The 22,330-nt window shown below is 42.3% G+C and overlaps 1 protein-coding gene and 1 long non-coding RNA gene across 3 annotated transcripts in view; both read right to left on the reverse strand.

Annotated features, from left to right (window-relative positions):
• Positions 1-5,851: 5,851 nt before the first annotated feature.
• LOC123597827 lies at positions 5,852-7,071 on the reverse strand. Its single transcript, XR_006712271.1, has 2 exons — positions 6,941-7,071; positions 5,852-6,432 (listed from the first exon to the last, which is right to left on the reverse strand). It is a non-coding gene; the product is annotated as an uncharacterized LOC123597827 (long non-coding RNA).
• A 1,091-nt stretch (positions 7,072-8,162) lies between these two features.
• ATPAF1 (ATP synthase mitochondrial F1 complex assembly factor 1) overlaps positions 8,163-22,330 on the reverse strand; it is a 28,126-nt gene continuing 13,958 nt past the window's right edge. Inside the window, exons 7-9 of one of the 2 annotated variants that reach the window (XM_045477233.1) lie at positions 19,370-19,465; positions 17,344-17,451; positions 8,163-11,005 (exon numbers count right to left, since the gene is read on the reverse strand). In XM_045477233.1, coding sequence (XP_045333189.1) covers positions 10,811-11,005; positions 17,344-17,451; positions 19,370-19,465 — 399 coding nt within the window. In that variant the 3' untranslated portion in view covers positions 8,163-10,810. The remainder of the gene's footprint in view (positions 11,006-17,343; positions 17,452-19,369; positions 19,466-22,330) is intronic. The other variant, XM_045477234.1, reaches the window with a different exon arrangement.

Raw genomic sequence — 22,330 nt, forward strand, 5'->3', positions numbered from 1 at the left:
AGAAGAAGGAGTGGGCAAGAGAGAAAGAGGTTATGCTCAGGGGGAAGAAGGCGGTGGGCACGTTAGGATGACACCCCACGCTCTGCCCTACAGCTCTCTCTGGGAGGACCACTAGGTCCCATCTTAGCTTCATTTCCTGGAGGTGGGAAAACTGCTCCTCCCAGCCAGAAAGCAGCTGTCCAGGCAGTGGGTGGGGCCCTGCTTCTAGGACTCACACTGCACCCTGTGGAGTCTGAATTCCACAGCAAGTACAGCCCGTGACTTCCACAGTTGTTACCCAGCTCCCCACGGGGCTGCATTTAGGGTTTTTTTTCAAGAAACAGCTTAAGGAGTGCAGCTTTGCCCCAGGCTAAGGGAGATAAGAGTTCGCTCTCCTCTTCCAGGGAGTCTTCTTTCATCACACCAGCTGCCTGGAACCAATCCTCCTCACGGGGGAGCCCTCGGCACAGAAAGTTCTTAGTGCTTTGCAGAAAGTTCTCAGGACTTCCTGGTGAAGCCCAGGAGATTGTCTTCCCCTTTGGACAGTAAACCCTGAAAAGTGGGCTGTTCCTTATGTTACTCTCTCCTTGGAACCCTGTAGCAGCAACTGACAGTTGTAAGGAAGTTTTTGGTTTACAAAGTGCTTTCACCTCTCTGGTCATTTTTGAGTCCTGTGACAAACCTGGGAGGCAAGCAATGGCTCCAAAAGGTTTTCGAAATGACTTGGCCAAGAGCCACAGCCTGAAAATGGTGGAGCTGGGACCCAGCCTCCTAACTCCAGTCATGGGTCTACCCCCTGTCCCACACATGAGTGTTTAGCACATGTACTGTTTAAGAGCTACCTCATATGACCCACTGGTAAATCAGGGAGAGAACAAATTGGCTTGGAAGGGAGCTAGACACTTTTCTAAAAACGGTCTCCTGGGGAAGTAGATGATAGCACAGACATTTGTGCCTGGATCCATGTTAGAGTATTAACAGCATTAAGTTCGCCCACCATCCTCAGTAACCTTGACACCATCTTAGATTTCTCACTCACTCTTTTGAGACCCTTGCAAAATCTGCCAGCACAGGTCATATTCCACACATTCTACAGATATAGCACCCAGGAGAGAAAGTCATTAAGGTGAGCTGCAGGTAGAAGGGGAAAAAAGAGAAAGACGCAAAAAGGAGACAAGATACAGAGAGAAGGGGTTCAGGAAAAGAAGGCTATCTGAGGGTCACTTGAGTGGAGGGTCTCTGCCTCTGGGAAGAAGGTATATGGTAGACCACCACTGAGATACCCAGAGCTTCCGTGACCTTGAAAGCAATTCCCTCTCCACAGGGGTGCCCAGAGGACACAGTGCAGGCTGCTGGCTCTGAGACAAACTGAGAAGGGCGAGAAAGTTCCAGCCAATCAATCCCAGCTCCAATGGGGTGTGAGTCTCCCAGCAAGCTCTGTAGCTGAGTTCTCATCCATCCCCCATGCCTGCCCAGCTACCATACATCATCCCCCTCTGCTCCCTCACCACAGGCAAGAGCAAATATGCACAGGATGGATAGAGAGCTTCAGCCTACACGGGCAACACACAATTCTCTGTGCAGCTGCAGGGTCCAGGCACAGATAATCCAGTGCAACAGATAATCCAGTATTTGGCTCCAGGGGTCACAAGCTGGGGAAATCTCAGCTCTCAAATCATACAAGGAAGCCATCTGGACTCCAAGAGTCTGGGAAGGCCTCTGTTTCCTCTGTTGTCCTTCAAAGTCCTTACCTGGGACTTGCTAGGAATAGCCAGTCTCACCCCAGGTGAGACTCTTCCAAGGAGAGAGTAACATAAGGAACAGAAACTCTCTTCCAAGGAGAGAGTAACATCAGGAACAGAAATCTTTCCTAGAAGCAGACAATAAGCCCAACCATTGTTTTTCAGATAGTTACAGTTGGGTTGCCTGGCACCAAGGTGCAGAGAAAATTTGCTACAAAGAGATAGAAGGAATGTTGCTACCAACACCCCGTATGACATTGGGAAAGTCATGTTGCCTGGTCTGGGGCCCTTTCTTTCAGGTGTATAATCACTACTTTATTGCAGGGGTTCCCAAACCAGGCTGAACTGTAAACTTACCTGGAGATTTATTTTTTAAATAGTTTCCCAGGCCTCACCTCAGACCAAAAGAATCCATATTTTAGTGGTGAGGCCCAAGAATCAACATCTTTGACAAGTTCTTTAGGTGTTTTTGATGCCCAACCAGGTGGGAAAATTATACGCTTTAGGCCTCTTAAAGCTGTCACACTGTTCAATCTAATGAGCTCAGTAAGCAGAGTTCTATAATCTGGAAGAATTTGGTCTCCGATAAGCCATCTACAAATAATCAGGCAGGCCCCACACCTTGGCCTGAAACTCCAAGTGTCAACTGACTCCTGACCCAGATGTCAGCTCCTAGGTGCTGGATTTATTTGCCTGCCCCTACCACTCTCTCCCCTGTCCTAGGTATGGGCACTGATCATCAGGACAGATAAATAGTGCTCATTCCAACCTGTATACTCTGGTCTGGGCTTAACCCAGCCTTCCCCTCCTGGCTCCTACCAGCCAGTTTGTGAATCCAGCCTTGAGAGCCCCAAATTCCTACTGCCATGCTCTCTGACCTGATAACTATTGCTCAAGTCTCTTTATATTCATAGAAAAGAATTTCTTGAAATGAAAACATAGTGCAGGAAAAATAGCACAATAGAAACTTGTGTTTAGAAGTAGGTCCATATTCTAGAAGTAGATCTGTGTTCTAAAAGTGGAAGATCCCACCTCCTCCATGTGGAGATGTCTGCCTTGAAAAAACGAAGTATTTAATCTAGCAGCTATGATTTTGCTGCACTTTTATTATGTGTGAAGCATAGAGCTAAACACTCTACATATGCTATCTCATTTAATCCTTTTCTTTTGAGATAAGACTTTTTTTTTTTTTTTTTTTTTTAATTTACAGATGAGAATACAAAGACTCAGAGAAGTTGGGTAACTTGTCCAAAGGCAGACCTGGGATTCTAATTTACACCTAATTCTTAACATCTATGATGCTGTCTCCCCAGTATCCTCATTTGTAAAATGGGAGTAACATTGTCTTCATGGTATTGTTGAAAGAGATCAAATGGAAGAAACTTAAGTAATGGAAGCAAACATCTCAGAGTCTCCTGGGAGCCATGTACCAAGAGAGGTTCAGCAAAACACCTCTCTGCTCCCTTCCTTTCCCTGAAAAATATTAGATCTGTCAGCTACTTCTACCAGAACAGAGGAAGGCCAAATTGGGAGAATAAATGTGGGTTGAAGAAATAAGAATGTAAGGTGGGGATTCATGCCAAATCATAAATGTAGGCATAATAACAACACTAGCAAAAGTAATCTGGGGATCACAGTGGATCCCAAGGGTCCAAATGATGCAACAGTGATGTTTCAAACCAAGGCAAGGGTTTTTTTTTTTTGGGGGGGGGGCAGTGGTTAAATGAAATGCTTGAGGGGGTACCACTTATCTCTGATAACTGCCATGGCAGATGTAGAAGACTGAGGAAAAGTGAGTATCACATCTGTTGAGAGGGAGACAGCTTCTGGGCAAGAGTCAAGGTTCAAGTCAAGATGTGATGGGAACACTGTGATGGAAACCAGCCAGGTGACATGAAATCAGGATACGTGTCGAAGCCTCGAAGTCAAGAGTTCCAGGTAGGAAGAGCCATGTTTGACAGCTGATTGTGGGGAGATAGTCGAGGGTGGGAGTGGGGACGTGAGTGAGAAAAGGGCAAGGTGGAGGGGTTACTAAGGTGACCTCAGTGAGTGGCAGTGTGAGGAGATGACTGCCAGGTGGGCCATGACAACTCCTGAAGGACCGTCACCCTAAATCCACTCTGGTCATCCCAGTAGGTGACCTTAGGCTCAGCTCCAGGCCCCAGTGGTGAGGCAGTCTTTCCATAAGCAGGGGCTAGGGTTTTCAGTCATCTCAGGAAAGACAGAAGGCAGCTTAATCTGCAGCAGAGGCTGCCAGGCAACTTGAGAGCTGTTTTCATACCCCAGCAGGAGAGGCTGTGAGGTAGAAAAGTGAACAGAGTTTGCTGGGAGGCTCAGCTATGGTGGGCAGAAAGAAGCCCAGCAAGATGACAGGAGTGAGAGGTGGCTAGGTCTCAGTGCTGGTTGGGGAAGAACTTACCATCACTCAGAGCTGTTTCAGCAGGGCTCACGTCAGCTAGCAGGGTGGACAGCTCCCAGACCCTGGAAGTTTTCAAACAGTTGCCCAGTGGCTAGGAGATGCTGTAGAGAGTTGCCGTCATGGCGGGAGGTTAAACTAGACCATGGTTTTTCAGCCTTTCTTGGGAACTGTTTCCTCAAATGACAGCTTAGGCGAAGTCCAGTAAATACAACACTGCTTCTCAGGTTGAGTTTGGGGTAAGGACCAGGCTCCCAGGGTTCCCACCTCTAAGGAACTGTTGGCATTTCCTGAAGCACAGTTGAAAACTAGCAACTGGACAGTCTCTAAGATCCTCTCTCTCTCTCTCTCACTCTCTCTCATCTGTCTACCAATTATCTATCTATCTTAGGCTCCATGCCCAGCCTGAAGGCCAATGCAGGGCTTGAGCTCACAACCCTGAGATCAAGACCTGAGCTGAGAGCATGAGGCAGATGCTTAACCAACTGAGTCACCAAGGTGCTCCTCTAAGATCCTTCTAATTAATTTCTTTCCTTTTTTTATTTTGAGAGAGAGAGGGAGAGAGAGGGAGAGGCAGAATCCCAAGCAGACTCCATGCTCTCAGTCCAGAGCCTGATGTGGGGCTTGATCCCACAAACCTTGAAATCATGACCTGAGCCAATATCAAAAGTCACATGCTCAACTGAATGAGCCATCCTGGCACCCCTAAGATCCTTTTATTTATTTATTTTTATGTTTATTTTGAGAGAGAGAGAGTGAGCAGGGGAGGGGCAGAGAGAGAGGGGAGAGGGAATCCCAAGCAGGCTCTGTGCTGTCAGCATAGAGCCCGACGTGGGACTCAATCCCACAAACCTAAGATCATGACCTGAGTGGAAACCAAATGTTGGGAGCTTAACTGACTGAGCCACCAAGGTACCCTGGCTAAGATTGTTTTTATTTATTTTTTATTTTTTATTTAAAAAAAATTTTTTTAACATTTATTTATTTTTGGGACAGAGAGAGACAGAGCATGAACAGGGGAGGGGCAGAGAGAGAGGGAGACACAGAATCTGAAACGGGCTCCAGGCTCTGAGCTGTCAGCACAGAGCCCGACGCGGGGCTCTAACTCACAGACCGCGAGATCATGACCTGAGCCGAAGTCGGACGTTTAATTGACCAAGCCACCCAGGCGCCCCTAAGATTGTTTTTAATGTTAAAATTTGGTAAGCCTTGGGGCGCCTGGGTGGCTCAGTTGGTTAAGCATCCGACTTCAGCTCAGGTCATGATCTCACACTCTGTGAGTTCAAGCCCCGCATCGGGCTCTGTGCTGACAACTCAGAGCCTGGAGCCTGCTTCAGATTCTGTGTCTCCCCCTCTCTCTGCCCCTCCCCTGCTCATGCTCTGTTTCTCTCTGTCTCAAAAATAAATAAAAACATTAAAAATAAATAAATAAAATTTGGTAAGCCAAGACAGGAGCTTGAACATGCTGTGCTGGTACCTTAAAATAGTTGTCTTGCTCCAAAAGTTTGGACATTGTCTCTCAGTTCTTCCTGCTTACATACCCTGAAGCTGGTTGCCTCTTCTGATGGCCCCATGGTTTTGTTTTCTATGTGCAGCCTCCATAATAAGAGCAAGCAAAATGCCCGCTGCCTGGGGCTGGGACATAATCACAGTGTGTTTGCCAGGGCTAGATCTCATTGTGCGAGGGATGTTTATAGACACAGGTGGTCTGAGCTGAGCAGTCATCCAAGAGGAATTTATTCAACATTCGCTGGGTATTTTCTCTCTCTGTGCTAGGCTTCATGGGAAGATAATGTCCAATAAGATGTGATCCCTGTCTCCGAAAAGCATCCAGTCTATGGGAGAGACAGCCTTGTAAATGTGGAGTACAAAATGCCGGGGAGTCACAGAGGAGCACATGATGGGCAGCAGGGAGTGGGGCAGATGTCAGGGAAGGCTCTGGATGCTTAAGTGGAGTTTTGAAAGACATAGACGAATTAACTTGATGAAGGGGAAATGGGCAGTTGAGGCAGGCAAAAGTATCTAAAAAGACCAGAACAGTGGTAAGAAGAGCACAGTCTATTCAAGGAACTGCTGGTCATCCAGAATGTCTGGAGCTAAGGCAGTGGGTGGGGGTCTAGCACAAGATGAGCCTGGAGAAGTTGACCAGATCCTGAAGCTCCTGTGTCCTGTGAGCTGATCCAAAGGGCCTTGGTTCTGAAAGCTCTAGGGAGCCCGGGAGGATTCATAATGCTTCAAACCAATTTTTCTTGCAGCCCTTCTAGTTCCTGAGGTCCAGAGAGTTCAGAGGTAGCCCTGTGAATGTGAGGGATATGAGCCTGCTCAGTGGACGTTACCAACGACACCATTAAGTCTGGGGCCTGGACAGTCACTTTCTATTCCTGGCTTGGCTCCTGATGCAGACAATAACCTTTAAGCCACCTCTTCCCTTTCTGTGCCCTGAGCCTCTCCTTCAGCAGAACAGGGACAAAAATGCTGCCACCACCGTGCCACATTAGAATTGCCAAGACCAGAGTGTTCCATGCAGCACAAAGCAAGTTCTCCTTAGAACACGAAGCCTTTTGAAATAAAGTTTGGAGAAATCAGAAATGTTTAACACACGCATTTTGTTCTTTAGTTGACAGCAGGAAGATTGGCATACCTGTGTCTCAGAGCAAGGGCTGATTCAAGAGCCACCCATGACTTCCCAGGGCCTGAGCTGGCTGCTGGAGCTGGGGTTAGGGGTAACTGGGAGGCTGCCATCTTATCTGAGCTGGAAGTAGGGGAGGACAGGGTTGGTGTAGAGGGCAGCAGAGCATCTCACCAACTAGCAGGTTCCTGCTGTCCTCACAGGGTTGTGAGGATTGAGATAATCCATGCAAAGGGCTTACACAGCGCCTGGCATGTGGTGAGCCTCCAGTCATCTATGCTAGTGGTTACTGCTAACGTGTATATATTGTGAGGTCAGCTCTGAACTCATCGGGCCTCTCTGTATGGAGCACATATTCTTTGAGACCTTGATATCGTCTACCTCTTATTCTCTATTACAAGCCTAAGTGCTTCATGGTGGGTGCCATGATCTGGCAAGATGTGCATCCCCACAGTACCCAGCAGTGTTCTTTAGCCTTCCTTGCCCCTCTTCTGAGATGGCACTGGCCTTATAGTTGTTCATGTCAGTGTCTCACTTGCTGAACTGTGAGCTCCTCAAGGGAATGAACCTATATACTGCACCCAGAAACACTCATGCTTAGCTTGACCCTGCTTCAAGTCCTCAGCACTTGCTGTTCTCTCTACCTGGGACTTATCCTCAACTCATGTATCAACTACCACCTCTGCTGAGTGGGCTCTCCTGACCACTAAGTTACTGCCTCCACTCCACATTCTAGCACACTATTTTTTTTTTAATTTTCATAGCACTACCAGTATTTGAAATAATCTTACTGGTTTATTCATTTGTCTTCTCCACAAGGAGATAAGCTCCATGAAAACAGGGGCCTTATTTATCTTGTCTGTTGTATTCCCCAGTTTTCCTAGAACTGTGCTTGGCATACAATAGGTGCTCAAAAAATATTAATGGATGCTGAATCAATGCTAAATCAAATGACTGGGGGTGGGCATTTATACCTCTCCTCCAAGACTGAATAAGGTCAGGGTTGTAGAGACTACAGAAAACAGAACATGTGGTTCCTGCTTCCAAACTGGTTGAAGAAAGAAGCAGAAGAACTAAGACCAGGTGCCAGATGTGAAGCACAATGGCAGAGGGAAAAGAGACTCAGGCTGCGGCCAGAACACAGCTTGAGGGCAGGGAACATCCTACTCATCTTCCTACATGGCGGTTGGAGTAAGCGCTCTGTGAGTGCCTGCTGAATTGTCCTGGGCAGACAGCCCACTATGGTAATGCCAGCGGACTGGTGAGATACAGACACTGTGTAGAAGCTGGCCTCTTGGTTTGCAGATATTACTACTCAGTAAGTTCCAATCTGTGGATGTGGAGAGATTCACTTAAATTCAGAGTATTTAAATATAGGTACACATACAAGATCATGTTTTGGCTAAAATCCATGTTATTTATTTATTCAACAAACAACTCAGTATCATCTATGTTCCAGGCCATGTCCTTGGCACTGGGAATGGAGATAAATTCTGGCCCTCAAGGAGCTCACAGTCTAGTGGGGAAAAAAAGATACATACATAAATAATTATACTTTAAAGTACAGAAAGGGAGACCACTATGGGAGGCAAGAGCAAAGGAACCAATCCTAAGGTTAATGTCCGTAGGAAAGAAAGATTTGGCTAATGGGAGGGTTTTTTTTGTGAAGAACAGATAAGGCAATGGTTCTCAAAGTGTGACTGGTGAATTACCTACATCCCAATCATCTGGAGCACATCTTAAACGCAGATTCCCAGCACCTTCTGAAAAGATTATGATTCAGCAGGGTGGGGGACCTGAGAATCTGCATTTTAAAGTGCTCTAAGTAATTCTACTGCAACTTAAAGTTTGAGAACTTGTGAGATAAGGTTTGCTCTTTACACCAGAATGAAGAATGATCTCCGCATCTGAAACATTGATTTGGTCTTTAATGACAGGAGGGGGAGTAGAAAAGAGTGGTATTGACATTTATGAAGCTCTACTGTAGTCTACGTGTAAGTCTGTTTAAATTCTCACAGTAATCCTATGAGGTAGATATTATTATGGTCCACATCTTACAGATGGAGAAATAGAATCAAAGGCTTTAGATAATTCGTTCAACATTACAGAGCTAATGAATCCCAACACGACATCTGAGCCCAGATTCACTTAACTCTAAAACTTGTCCACTTCCCGTAACACCATGTCGCACCAGGGTACAAATTTACTGACTGTCACAATTTTCTTTTGGTTCTTTGCCAGATCTTGCCAGGTAAGTTATAAAGAGCAGCCAGATGGCATTCTGACCATGTCCAATACAACTGTCCATGTATACATTCTTTGCTGGCAAGTGGGGATATAGAGCAAAGCTGGGAGGAACGAGCAGCCAATTAATTCTTATTTCTTCTCCCATCATCTTATTTCTTCTCACACTCTGGTGGAGGTGTTATAAAAATGTACTATGGCCAAGAAGTGGGTCCATCCAGAGGGAAAAGCACACATCACTGGATACCCATGAAAGCAACTCCAACCTGATGTCAAAAATTCCCGGGACTCGAAACATCCAGACTCAAGTTTCTCAAAAAATGAACTGTCAGAACAGAGGCAGATCCAGAATCTGCATTTGGAAAGAGCTCAACCTTTAGAGAAACTGTGAAAGGCTAGCAGCTTTTTCAGCTTAAATACACACGATCTCTTTCTACACACAGACTCAGAAGTACAACAAAACAGACACAGCTCAGAAAACAATGGAAAGACCAATCCCATCTCAAGAGCTTAGAGACAGGCCCAACCTATAAACAATCTTCCATAATAAAGAACATATACGCACACAGTCTAAAACTCCTGGTTACATTCTCACTTACCAATTCAGTGTCACACAGGCAAACCGCAGGCAGGAGTGGCAAAGTTGGAGCACATCAGATCAGGAAAAGGAAAGGCATAATAAAGGGGGTCGATGACAATACTGGGGGGGCTCTGGTACCTCAGATTCAGAAGGCTGGTGTGTAACCACCACCCTCTTCTATCACTGAGCTGGGAGCCACAACAATGACACTACAAACCAAATGTGAGTTTTCAGCGCTGGAGAGCTCCTTTCTTGTATTTGGCGTTTCAAGCAACTGCTGAGTCCAAAGATAGGTTTTGATCAGTCCACTGATTCACACTGACACCAAGGACAGCACAGAGGTTAGATTTCACTGTTTAGTGTAAAAAGACTGTAAGCCAGACTTTATTTTATTGCTACATTTTCCCCACACCCAATCTGGGAACATTTGCTTCCACCTACTTTTTCATTTAATACTGGCATGGTTTAGAGTTGTTTAAAACAAACAAAGCAAAACATGCAAATCTGGATCAATCCTTTCCTTACAGAAGTGTTGATTTGTTGACACTGTACTGACTCCCCCCCTCCAAATACACAGCTTCTAGAGGAGGAGGTACCACAAACTATGGTTTAACAGTACGCAGGCACCATACTGGTGTATTTAACTACACCTGAAATCTACAAGACCCTCCAAACCAGCTACACTAAAGGCAACTCTGGGGACATCTACATTAAGTCTTAATCCTGATAGCAATATCTGGTTGTTCTAGATTCTAAACAGGATATTTGGGCTATGCCTTTGGTCAGCCAAGGGGCACACAGGAAGAGTATGCAAAGCCCATGTCTAACTACAGCAGGTCGTCAAGCTTATTACCCTGTCACAAGTTTATACATATGAGGAACTAATCATTTGGGAGCTGTACGGTGCAGAGCACTATTACACTGTGTAAAGTTAAATCAACCATCCTGTGGATCCTTAGCTCTCTCTGGTTATGACCTCAAATACTTGAAAAGGAAAGCTTAAATTCGCTGGCAGATAATTCTCAGAATGTCTGCTACCTTCATTCCTGAATATCAAGTAAAAGGGCTCACCTCCATGACTACTACTTGCAATAAGCACACAGGTCAACTCATTAGAGACTGCTCCTTATATCTGTTAAGCTCCAAAAGTTCAAGGGGGCAGGTGGGCTTTAGAAAACTATCCAGGGCTGAGCAGACGCTGTAAGCCAATCCTTACAGCTCTAAGTCTTATCCTGGTTCTGGGCACATTTCAGCTCTGCTCCAAGTCCACTTTGCTCCAATTCAGCGATGACAGACATATATTTGAATTCATTTGGTCTGAAGTTAAAGGTCTCCACTAACTCATAGGTCTCCTTCCGGTCAGTGGCATAGAAGAGCTGAACTTGGTTGGCAATGCACTGTGCCTCAGCAACATTCTGTAAGGTAGAAAGAGTAATGAGGTCCTTCCCTGCACAGGGCCATAAAGCTCTATCTCTGAGTCCTGTGACAGGTGGAGGGGCCTTACCCAGGAGTCACTGCTTCCAGAAAGCTTCTCTGACTCCTTGACATCCAAGTCTTTGTTAGGTGCCCCTTGTCTGTGCACCCAAACTACACCATGCTGACCTCTACCACAGTATGTATCATATTAAATTGTATGTCCTTTTTTTCCCTCTTTTGCTTTTTTTGTGTCTTCCCTAGTATGAATTCCTCAAAGTATGTGCTTGCTCTACATTCCTGCACATGGTCATATCTGGTCAATGTTTGCTGAATAAAGTAACAAATATGTCAAAAATTTTCCTTTTCATTCAGTTCCTCAGTAACTGTTAGGTATATCTCAAGGGAGGGAAAAAGAGCAATAGTTACCCACCTCCAAGAACCAGTTTGTGAGTCAGTACTAAGTTCTTGACTAACCAGACATACTCTTGAATAAACACTGTTCCTGAAACCACCTCACTCAGTCAGAAAACTAGTGCCAAAGTCAGCTGTGTGGTTCTACAGTTTGTCCACAAATTCTAAGACACTTTTTTCTTTGAGGGAGCCTAGTTTCCCTTTCCTTGAGTGTAGGCTGTACGTACTGACTTGCTTCTTCCAAATGGACCACGGTGAAATGAAGAATGACTTCTACTAAGTCACAGAAGACACTGCAGCTTGTGTCTTGCTATCCCTCTTGAATTGCTCTGGGGAAAGTCAGTTGCCAAAGTCATTAGGACATTTAAGTAGCCCTATGAAGAAGCAGATGTGGCAAGGAAATGAGGCTTCTTGCCAACAGCCATGCCACGGGGTTGGAAGTGGGTCGTTGAGCCCAATCAACCTTCTTTTCAGATGACTACAGCCTGAGCGAACATCCTGGCAACTTCATGAGAGACTCTATGCCCGGAGCCATCCAATTGTACTGCTCCTGAATTTCTGACCCACAGAAACTGTGAGGTAATAAATTTTTTTGTTTTAAGCCACTAAATTTTGGAATAATTTGCTATGCAAATCTACCAGCAAAGCTCCACGGAAGAGAAGGGTCCACCTTGTCTAAAGCTCAGCTGTGGGGAAATGGTACACTCACTCCATATAACAGAGATAGGGTCAGGACACAAGCTACACTCTCAAAACCTTACAAAAGAACTGCCTCAAACAACTATTACTTTTGCTTCCTATGCAATCCTCTAGTTCTAGCTGGTCAGAGGCACTTACTCATCATCACTGTGTTCATATGGCCAAAACCCAACTGCAAAAGATAGTGGGAAATTCCCACTAAAACTAACTGCCAAAAGTGTGCTATGTCTAGCTACAGAATGATGAAAATGGATTTATGAATACCATAGGCTGCTTTACCTCCATTCCCTCCCATGGGGCTTTCAGGTCATTTCTCACAGGCAGGGACTAATCTCTGAGACTGGATTTTCAATCAAAAGCCTTCTTCCAAAACTCTGGGTATTTCAAATTAATAGAATTTTAGAGCTGGAAGGAGCCTCAGAGATCACCCAGTCTTCATTTAATAGGCCAGGAAGTAAAAGAAGATGAGGTTCAGGGATGGGTCCAAGGTCATATGACTAGCAAATGGCAGAGCCAGGACCAGTCCTCTGGACTCCTAGACTGGTACTCCCTCTACTTCATCCTGATACTGCTTCTGGTGGGGCAAGATAATTAAGACTGGTCAAGACTGATAACTACTTCATCAATTTTACCTTTCCTCTACTCAAACATGCCTCAAGAGTAAACCATTTCTAAAGCAAGTGCACTGCCATAATTGGAGGCAGATACCACTACTTTCTGGTCCTATGAACTATAGGGACCTCCAATTATCAACTTTAATTCAAGGCTCAGAATAGTGGAGGTAAGGGTAGTTTTAGCTGTATTCATTTTAGAACAGTGCTGTCCACACTGCAGAGTGCTAGGGGCTCTGTGGAGGTGGCTCAGGTCCCTTTACCTGTGTCGGCTATTATATCAGAGGTTTTACATAATAAGATTTTGTTTGGATAAAGGGTTCTAACCACTAGTATGGGAGACATGTGTATTTGTCTCTCACAGAGGGTTATGGAAAGCCCCCTCCCCCTGCCTTAGGTCTCAATATGAAGCAATAGTCTCCCTTTCTAGGACCCAAGAAGATAAATATATTCATTCCTATGTTGCTCAATAAGGAGGTATATTAAATAGACTGATTCCTCCCTTTCTTTCAAATTTCATAGATACTATCAACTTACCAAATCCTGTCCATTTTACTATCTACTTTTAGGGCCCCTCTCTCTCCATCACCCTTACTACTCTACTTCAGGTCTTCCCTATCTCTTGCTAACACTATTGCAACTGTCTTCTAAATGATCATACTGACTAGGCTAGAACTAAAATATATTTAGGAAGCAAATAATTAAGGTAAATGGCCTTGAAGTCCAACTCTTTATGGGTCACTCCCTGTTCAAAAACCTTTAATGACACTTTCATTCTCAGGATAAAGCCAAACCTCTACACACAACCCACCAAATGTTCCTTTTAATATATTAGTTATATCAAAAATCATACATATATGTATAAAAAATATTATATATATATATATATATATATATATATATATATATATGATACCAAACTGTAATACCTCCAGTCATTTTATGCCTCCGAGTATCATGTACTTTTGCTATTCCCTTTGTCTGGAACATTCTCCCTCACCTCCCTTTTTATCTGGCTAAATTCCTGCTCATCTTTGAGATTCAGCCCAGGGATCTAGGATCTCCTTCCTCCTCCTGGGCCAGGTAACAAACACCCCCTGCATAAGCATCCCAGTACTCTACCCTAAGCACTGACTGCATTCCAATGAAATCATCTATTGACACAGAGGTGGAACCAAATAAGGTTTTCAAATATTCTACTAAATTTCGGCATTAAAGTTATCAATTCTCAATTCTGTATGTTTCTCTTCATTTGCCTTACTGTTTTTGGAAGTACTATGCCAAAGTGCAAATTCATGAAAGAGCAGCAAGGGATCATATATTCATATTACATCTCTATATTTCCCATCTCGGAGTCACAGGCTCTACAATAAACTCTAACATGTCTAGTTCTGTACTGCGAGTAAGAAACTCACAGTCACATTGATTTCTATGAGGCAAATGTATATTGTTTGGCATGCTGTCCAATATTATAAGGCCAGGAAGCAAATTTTAATCTTGATGAGGCCTGTGCTGCAGTTTGAGACCACCAGAGTGAGGTGGTAAAAATGCCAGAGCAGAAGGGCCTCCTGTGACCTCTAGAGTCCACACTTTCAATATGGTTAGATGCTGGGCTTTGCTAAAGTCCAGAAAAGAAAGTCTCTGTGTTACTCCCTCCTTCCTGTGGTCAAATCTTAAACCTTGTCGTTAGCAGTAACTATATCCCCTCCAACTCTCAATTTGAAACATCCACAGTTGGTCTATATTTTCCTATCTTTTAAGCTCACTCCCACCTTCAAAAATCTTTTAACTCCACCAGAACTCACAACTCTTATGGTCTCTAAACCTTCCTTATGTTTTCACTTCCCTCTTTAGCCAGCTTGCATTCCACAGTCAGTAATTATAATCATTCTTTTGCACTCACCTTTAACTTCCCGGTCTCTTATACTTCATTAGACCACTTGGCTGAACTATAACCCCAGATAAATCCAAATCTCAGCCCTCTCTCTGTGCCTGTACCCACACAGCCAGTCTCTCTTCCATTCTCCTAGACCACATGTTGACACTTTCATGTCACTTTCTGTAAAAGGACACATGGCTAGTATCTGAGGTCCTCCTGGCCCTACAGTCTCTGTTGCAACTACTTAACTCTGATGTGGACCTAAAGCAGCCATAGATAATACGTAAATAATAAGTATGGCTGTGTTCCAATAAAACTTTATTTATAGACACTGAAATTTGAATTTCAAACACTTTTCATAGGCCATGAAATATTACTCTTCTTTAGTTCTGCTCCTTCCCCCTGCAACCATGTAAAGATATAGAAAACATTTTTAACTCACAGCCCTTCTAAAAGCAGATAATGCACTGGATTTGGCCCACAGGCCATGGTTGCCAACTCTGTCCTGGAAAACCATTTCACTTTCTCTTTTCCACTCAATTGTCCAACACCTATTCTTCCATCTTCCCTCTCAGCTGATGACCTTTCTTTCTAAGCAATCTAGAGAGAACTTCTTCAAGATATGACCCACACCTTTATCCACTTAACCGTATTTGTGTCTGTATATATTCTGACTTCTCTCCTATTATGATATTTCTGGCAAAGACCAATCCCTCATTTCCAGACTTGCCCACTCAAAAATACTTCAACAATTCTCTCCTCTTTCTCCTGAATTATCAGTATTTCCGTTTCTACTGAATCTTTCCACCTGCATATAAATATAATGTTATTTCTCTCATATTTAAAACAAAAACATTGTTGTCCCCACATCTCCCACTCCAGCTGGTGTCTCATTCTCTCCTTCCCTTCACAGAACCATCCTTGAAAAGACTTGTTTATGCTTACTCTTTGTAATTTTTCTTCCCATTCTCTCTTAAATGTACTCCAATGTTGCTTTTGTCCTACCACTCCTCTGAAACTGTCCTTAAAAAGCTCACTAATGACTTCCATGTTGTGACATCTAGTAAATTCTCAGTCTTCATCTCATTTGCACTACCAGCAAGTGAGACTTGGCCAGTTGAGCATTCCCTATTCCTTGAGACATTACATCTTAGCTTTCAGGGCATTTTACCATCTTAGTTTTCCTATCTCACTGACTATTCCTTTTAAATCTTTGCTGAAGCTTCCTCATGTCTCCAGGCTCAGTTCTTAGACCTCTTTTCTTTTTATCTTCATTTACTTCCTTGGTGATTTCATTCAGTCTTATGGTTTTGTTTTTGTTTTTAATGTTTATTTATTTACTGTGAGAGAGGAGACAATTCCACACATAGCTCAATCTCACAAACCCACAGACCATGAGATCATGACCTGAGCCGAAATCAAGAGGTGGATGTGCAACTGCCTGAGCCATCCAGGCGCCCCCAGTCTCATGGTTTTAAATAATAATCTGCCTGCTGACAACTCCCATATTTGTATCTCCAGCCTGGACCTCCCCCCTGAACTCCAGGCTCACTGGAGTTCTACTGCCTACTGCTTGGATATCTAAAAGTTATCTCAGATTTAATATATCCAAAATTGAGCTCCAGATCTTCCTCTCAAATCTGTTCTTCCTGAAATCTTATCTATCTAATTTAATGGCAACTCCATTCTCTTGGATAGGATTTTGGGTGACTGCCAGTTGAGTGTGATGGTAGAAAGAAGAATGGGAGAAATAGGACTGAACAGTTTTAGGGATAATAGGGAAGAAGAGCTCCAGTTCTGGTTCCAGACTTGGGGCTTACTGCTACTATGAGATACCAGCTGAGTGTCCTCACTTTTTCCTTCTCTGTAAGTGGCTGGTAAAGAGAGAGAGGAAAAATAAATGGGTGCTGTAATGAATCTTGGGGGGAAGAGGCACTAAAGTGTCCACTGTCTTGAGGACATCCTGAACTTAAATCCTGCCAAATAAGAGAGACAGAAATGAGCAAGGACTAGACAAACCAGCTGTACAAGAACCATAAAACTGCTCCTGGCCCTGGATATACAGAAAGAACAAACACAATGGACATCATTACCTATGGACATATGGTTGATGCTCTACAGGAAAAGGAGGAAGAGAAATCACTATGTATGATGAAGGTAGTACACATGAACAGTGTGCAGGAAGATAAGAGATTGAGAACTATTCTAGACTTTGAACTCTTCCTTATACTTAAGAAGCCATTTGCTTGTCCACACTCTCTTACTTGAAACCCTTCGGGCCAGATGTGTTTTGGAGTCAGAATTATTGTATTCTATAAAGGCGATAGGTACATTAGGTAACACCCCATAATCAAACACATTAATATTTCCTTAGTAAAATGTATGACTATTCTATATCAAGTGGGATTAATAAGGACTATAAGTGGCCTTACATCAGTTTAAATGAAGATTTAGCTACCAAGTAAGTTCTAGTCAGGTAAGGTTTTGTGACCAAATGAATTATGAGGAAACCTTGTTTTCAGAGCTTATGGACTTCAAAATTGTGAATAAGTGATTGAGTTAGTGATTGCACTAACTTCAACTTGGAGGAGTTCTTGCGAGACAAAATTATGACCAACTTTAAGTAAGAAACAAGTACATGTAGGTCTCTGGAATTTTACCTCTCATGATCTTTGGCAGAAGGATAGTACCTTCAGGGCCACCGAGTAAATCCAAGGAGATGAAAGTTAATTCTTACCAGAAATGTGGTATCCATTTCTGCTGTCATCAGCACTATGCCCTTTTCCTCCTTAAGTTCAGGGTAGTGATATAAAACCAACTGGCTGGCTGCAGCATCCCCTCGGGTCTGTAAGGACAAACACTTATCAAGGCTCAATAAGGTACCACCACACAAAACTGCAATTTCAGAGCAATAGAGAGTCTGGAGGAAATTTGGGCTCTTAACAGCCCCTTGGGTGGCCAGTGAGTCAGAGGACCAGTAGGTGGGGGGGATGGCCAGGCTTGCCAAGGCACCGTGAAACTGACAGTTTGCACAGTGTTATTTGTGTCTTCAATTGAAAAGGGTTTGGCTTTTTTCCCAGAAAATGTTTACAGTAGGCAGTGAATCCTTCATCATGGCCATATATTTAAAAACAAAACGGCACAAGCAGCTACCAAATCAAGTTCTAAAGAAAGCAATATGCCTGTGTAATTGCCACTTTTATGGACTAGTGCATTTCACAGTTGAAATCTACTCCCCTTGGCTGGCTCTGAAGACTGAGCTCTTTTAAGCTGCAGCAAACAGCTGGAGAGTTTGCACATGGGCCAGATTTGTAATGTGCAGTTTTAAAATATAATCTGAGTGGGAGATAGGGGGGAAAAGAAGAATGGGAACATCATAATTTCATGAAGAGTGGAGAGGGTAGTGGTTATCAGACCTCAGTCCAGACTAGGAACAGAGGCTGGGTTCAAAGTTAAAGCCTTCATATAGTACAGGAGGAAACAACTATACATTTAAAAAAGATCCCTGGGTTTCATCTCTAAATTTCAGCAAGAGTCTTTCTAACTATCAATACCTAACTATTGCTAGGGTTCAGCCTCTCAGTTCCCCCCCCCCCCACCATATACTTCAAATATATTGATCATTTTGATCATAATTATGTTTCTGGATTTTTTTCTTATACTTGCCTAAGAGCTTCAGGAGGGCAGGGACCTTGTCTCACAGGTCTCCAAGTCCGAACATCATCCCTAACACAGTGGCATAATGGTTCAGTTCACAGAGTTTTGAGTCAATCAAATCTAGCCCTGGCACCTATTACCACACTCATCTATATTAGCTTCCTAACTTCCTAGCATGGGCTCATGTTCTTCTCTCTAGAGAAATAATGACAGTAACTATCTCATGGGACATTTGTGAGGATTAAAAAACATGATGTATATAAAACACCTGGCATATAGTAAGTACATCAAGGGTTGGCTATTATAGTATGTGCCCAATAAATGTTATTTTTAATTCATCCACAAAAAAAAGTAAAGTCTGCCCCCTCATTCTGCTTTTTCTCTCCCCCCCCACACCCTGCCTTTGTTTTTTTTAACAAACATGATACAATTTTAGCATATAATCACATGGGATACAGAAATGAAGAAACTCTTATTCTATCTTGTACTTCTTTTCCCCCAGTGTTCAAAGCCATTATAACACAAGCTTGTGGATTTGGGGGCCAGATTTGGCCTCCAAATATACAATATAAATCCTAGTTATGATCTGATTTAAACTACTGACTTCTTTTTTAAAAGTTTCAAATGCTTTAGATTGAATTTCTTAATTTAATATTTGGGAATAAAACAAAGAAAGAGAAAGGATGGAAGGAAGCAAACAAAACGACACCTATGGAATGGAAACTATGCATCTAGCATCTTGGAAAGTGCTGACTTGGTTAATAAAACACAAGCAAGACGTGGAATCTACCTTAGGGTTAAAAAGATAACCATCATAGTTCACCCATGTTTGTTAAGTGAGGCACATGCAGCAAATGGTATAGAGGTCTGGGGAAGAGACACAAGAGACCAGATGCAGTCAGAAAATACGTTTTGGGGTCTTTTCCAATTTCTAGGTATTGACTAGGGTCTAGACAGCTAGCCCGATACACAAATATGACAATTCATCAATACCAAAGCAAATACTGCTGGGAGTTAGTAGATATTGTGTCCTCAAACCTCCGCAAGGGCTCATAGTCCCACAAAGGAAGACTCCTTCTTCTAGGGGATGAGTACAGGCCACCTACCTGAATATTTATAAGTGCAGTGAAGTGGAGTTCAGTACCTGTCCATTGTCCTACAAAGAACTCATAACCTTCCCTTCTTGGTAGTGCACATAGAAACTATGGGAAATAAATACACAAGGATATAGATGAATAAATAAAATCATTTGTTCTACGTCCAACCACTTATATCATTTGCTCCATTTCTTCACTGTTTGGTCTTTAAACACTTTTTAAATTATGAAATTCATAAATGATAATCTAACAAATAGTCATATACTTCCCAATCCACCTAAGAATGAAAGCATTAGAGATCCAATTGAAGGTTTCTTTCTCTGTCACCCATTCTAATCCCACTCCAGAGTAACATTTATCCTGCATTTGGTGTCTGTCATTCTCTTTGAGGTTTTTATACTTTAAAGTGCATGCACATATCCATAAACAAGAAATATTACATGTTTAAAAACCTGTTGCATGTTTAAAAATTTAAATCTTACCAAACTATACGTACACTTGGCAACTTGCTTTTTTCACTTCACACTATACTTCTGAGATTTGTCTATGTTGATAAATAAAACTCTAACTCATTAATTTTCACTGTTGTATGAAATTCTACTCTAGAAGTTTATCACAATTTATCTGTTCTTCTGATAATATGAGTTTTTCAATTTGTAAGCTTTCTAATGCTGAATTAACTTTTGTTCCAACTCTTACAATTGCTTTCTATTCTATCATTTGAGGCTGATACTGGAGCATGGTTCTAAACACAAAGAAATGATTAGTTTTAGGTTTAAGATGTTTAGAATTGGGGATGAGTGGTAAAGAGAATGGTGCCAGAACAAAACAAAGTAAAAACAGTCCAATGCATGTTAGTCACGAACTGTCCCCTTATGACCAACCACTCAGGCTCTATTTTATTTTTATTAGATGACATAAACTCAGTGCCTAGCTAACAGGCAACTGATTTGATTTCTGTCACTCCTGGTCAGGGTACATTTTCTAGAATTTTGTAAAAATGGAACCAAATAATCTATACTTCTTTTGTATGATTTCTTTCATTCTGTGTTAATTGTTCTGTGATCTATCCATGTTTTTGCATGTATCAATAGTTCATTCCTTCTTTTTTTTAATGTTTATTTATTTTTGAAAGAGAGAGAGAGAGCGAGCACGAGCGAGTGGGGGAGGGGCAGAGAGAGAGAGGGAGACACAGAATCTGAAATAGGCTCTAGGTTCTAAACTGTCAGCACACAGCTCGATGCAGGGCTCAAATGCATGAACTGTGAGAAAATGACTTGAACTGAGGTCAGATACTTAACCAACTGAGCTGCCCCAATAGTTCATTTGTTCTTATTGCTGAATATTATCCCACTGTATATGTATATATACACATAGCACCCCCACCGCCAATTTCTTTATGTACCTGTGATAGATTTGGGTATCTTTTAATATTTGGTTATTACAAATAAAGCTGCTATGAACATTTGTGTTATATGAACATATGCTTTTAATTCTTGGGAAAATATCTAGGGAGTAGAATAAGTGGGTGGTATGTCAGGTATATGTTTAACTTTTAAAGAATCTGTCAGTCTGTTTTCTAAAGTGCTTTTACCGTTTTACACAATTATATCAGCAGTATATGAGAGTTCCAGTTATTCCACATCCTCACCAACACTTGGTATAGTCAGTCTTTTTAATTCTGGTCATTTTAGTGGTATCTCACTGTGGTTTTAATTTGCAGTTCCCATTATGAATAATAATATTGAGCATCTTTTCAGGTGCTTATCTGCCATTCCACTTCACTGGTGAGTTGTTTGAATCTTTTGCCCATTTTTTAATTGGGTTGCCTGTCTTCTTAAGTTGTATGAGTTTTTAATATATTCCTAGGTACAAGTCACTTGTCGATACATGTCTTGCAAATATTTTCTCCCAGTCTGTGGCTTGTCTTTTCAAATTTCATAACAATGTCTTTTGAAAAGTAAAGAGTTTTATTTTTTATTTATTGTGGTAAAGTATATGTAACATAAAAGTTATCATTTTAATTATTCTTAATTTTTTTAATGCTTATTTTATTACTTATTTTTGAGAGAGAGAGTGTGAGTGGGGGAGGAGCAGAGAGAGGGAGACAGAGAATCTGAAGAAGGCTCTAGGTTCTGAGCTATCAGCACAGAGCCCGACGGGGGCTTGAACTCCTGAACCGTGAGATCATGACCTAAGCTGAAGTCGGATGCTCAACTGACTAAGCCACCCAGAAGCCCCACATTTTAACTATTCTTAAGTTTACAATTTAGTGGCATCAAGTACATTCGCACTGTTGTACAACCATCACCGCCATCCATCTCCACTTTTTAAAATTTTTCCAGACTAAAACCCCATACCCATTAAACGGGAACTCCTCATCCCCTTTTCCCCCATCCCCTGGCAACCATCATTCTACTTTCTGTCCACGAATTTGACTATTCTAGGTACCTACACCTATTCTAGATCTATAAGTGGAATCATACAGTATTTGTCCTTTTGTAACTGGTTTATTTCACTGAGTATAATGTCTTCAAGGTTCATTCACGTTGTAGCATGTGTCAGAATTTCCTTCCTTTTTAAGGCTAAATAATTTTCTATTGGGTGTATATACCACATTTTGTTTATTCATCCATCAGTGGACACTTGGATTGCTTCCATATTTGAGCTATTGGGACTAATGCTGCTATAAACATGAGAATACAGGTAGAAAATTTTAATTTTGATGAAATTTGATTTACTGATTTTTTTTTCCTTTTATAGTTTGGGCCTTTTGTGATATACTTAAGAAATCTTTGCCAAACTCAAGATCACTAACATTCAACCTAAGATTGCTTTTTTAAGAAGTTACATTTACATCTATTATCTATTTTGAGTTAATTTTTGGATACAGTATGAGGCAAGAGTAGAGATTCATTTTTTTGCATATGGAAAGCCAAACTGTTTTGTACCATTTGTTGAAGAGATTAT

This window comes from Leopardus geoffroyi, chromosome C1 (genome assembly GCF_018350155.1).
Source record: "Leopardus geoffroyi isolate Oge1 chromosome C1, O.geoffroyi_Oge1_pat1.0, whole genome shotgun sequence".
Lineage (NCBI taxonomy): Eukaryota > Metazoa > Chordata > Mammalia > Carnivora > Felidae > Leopardus > Leopardus geoffroyi.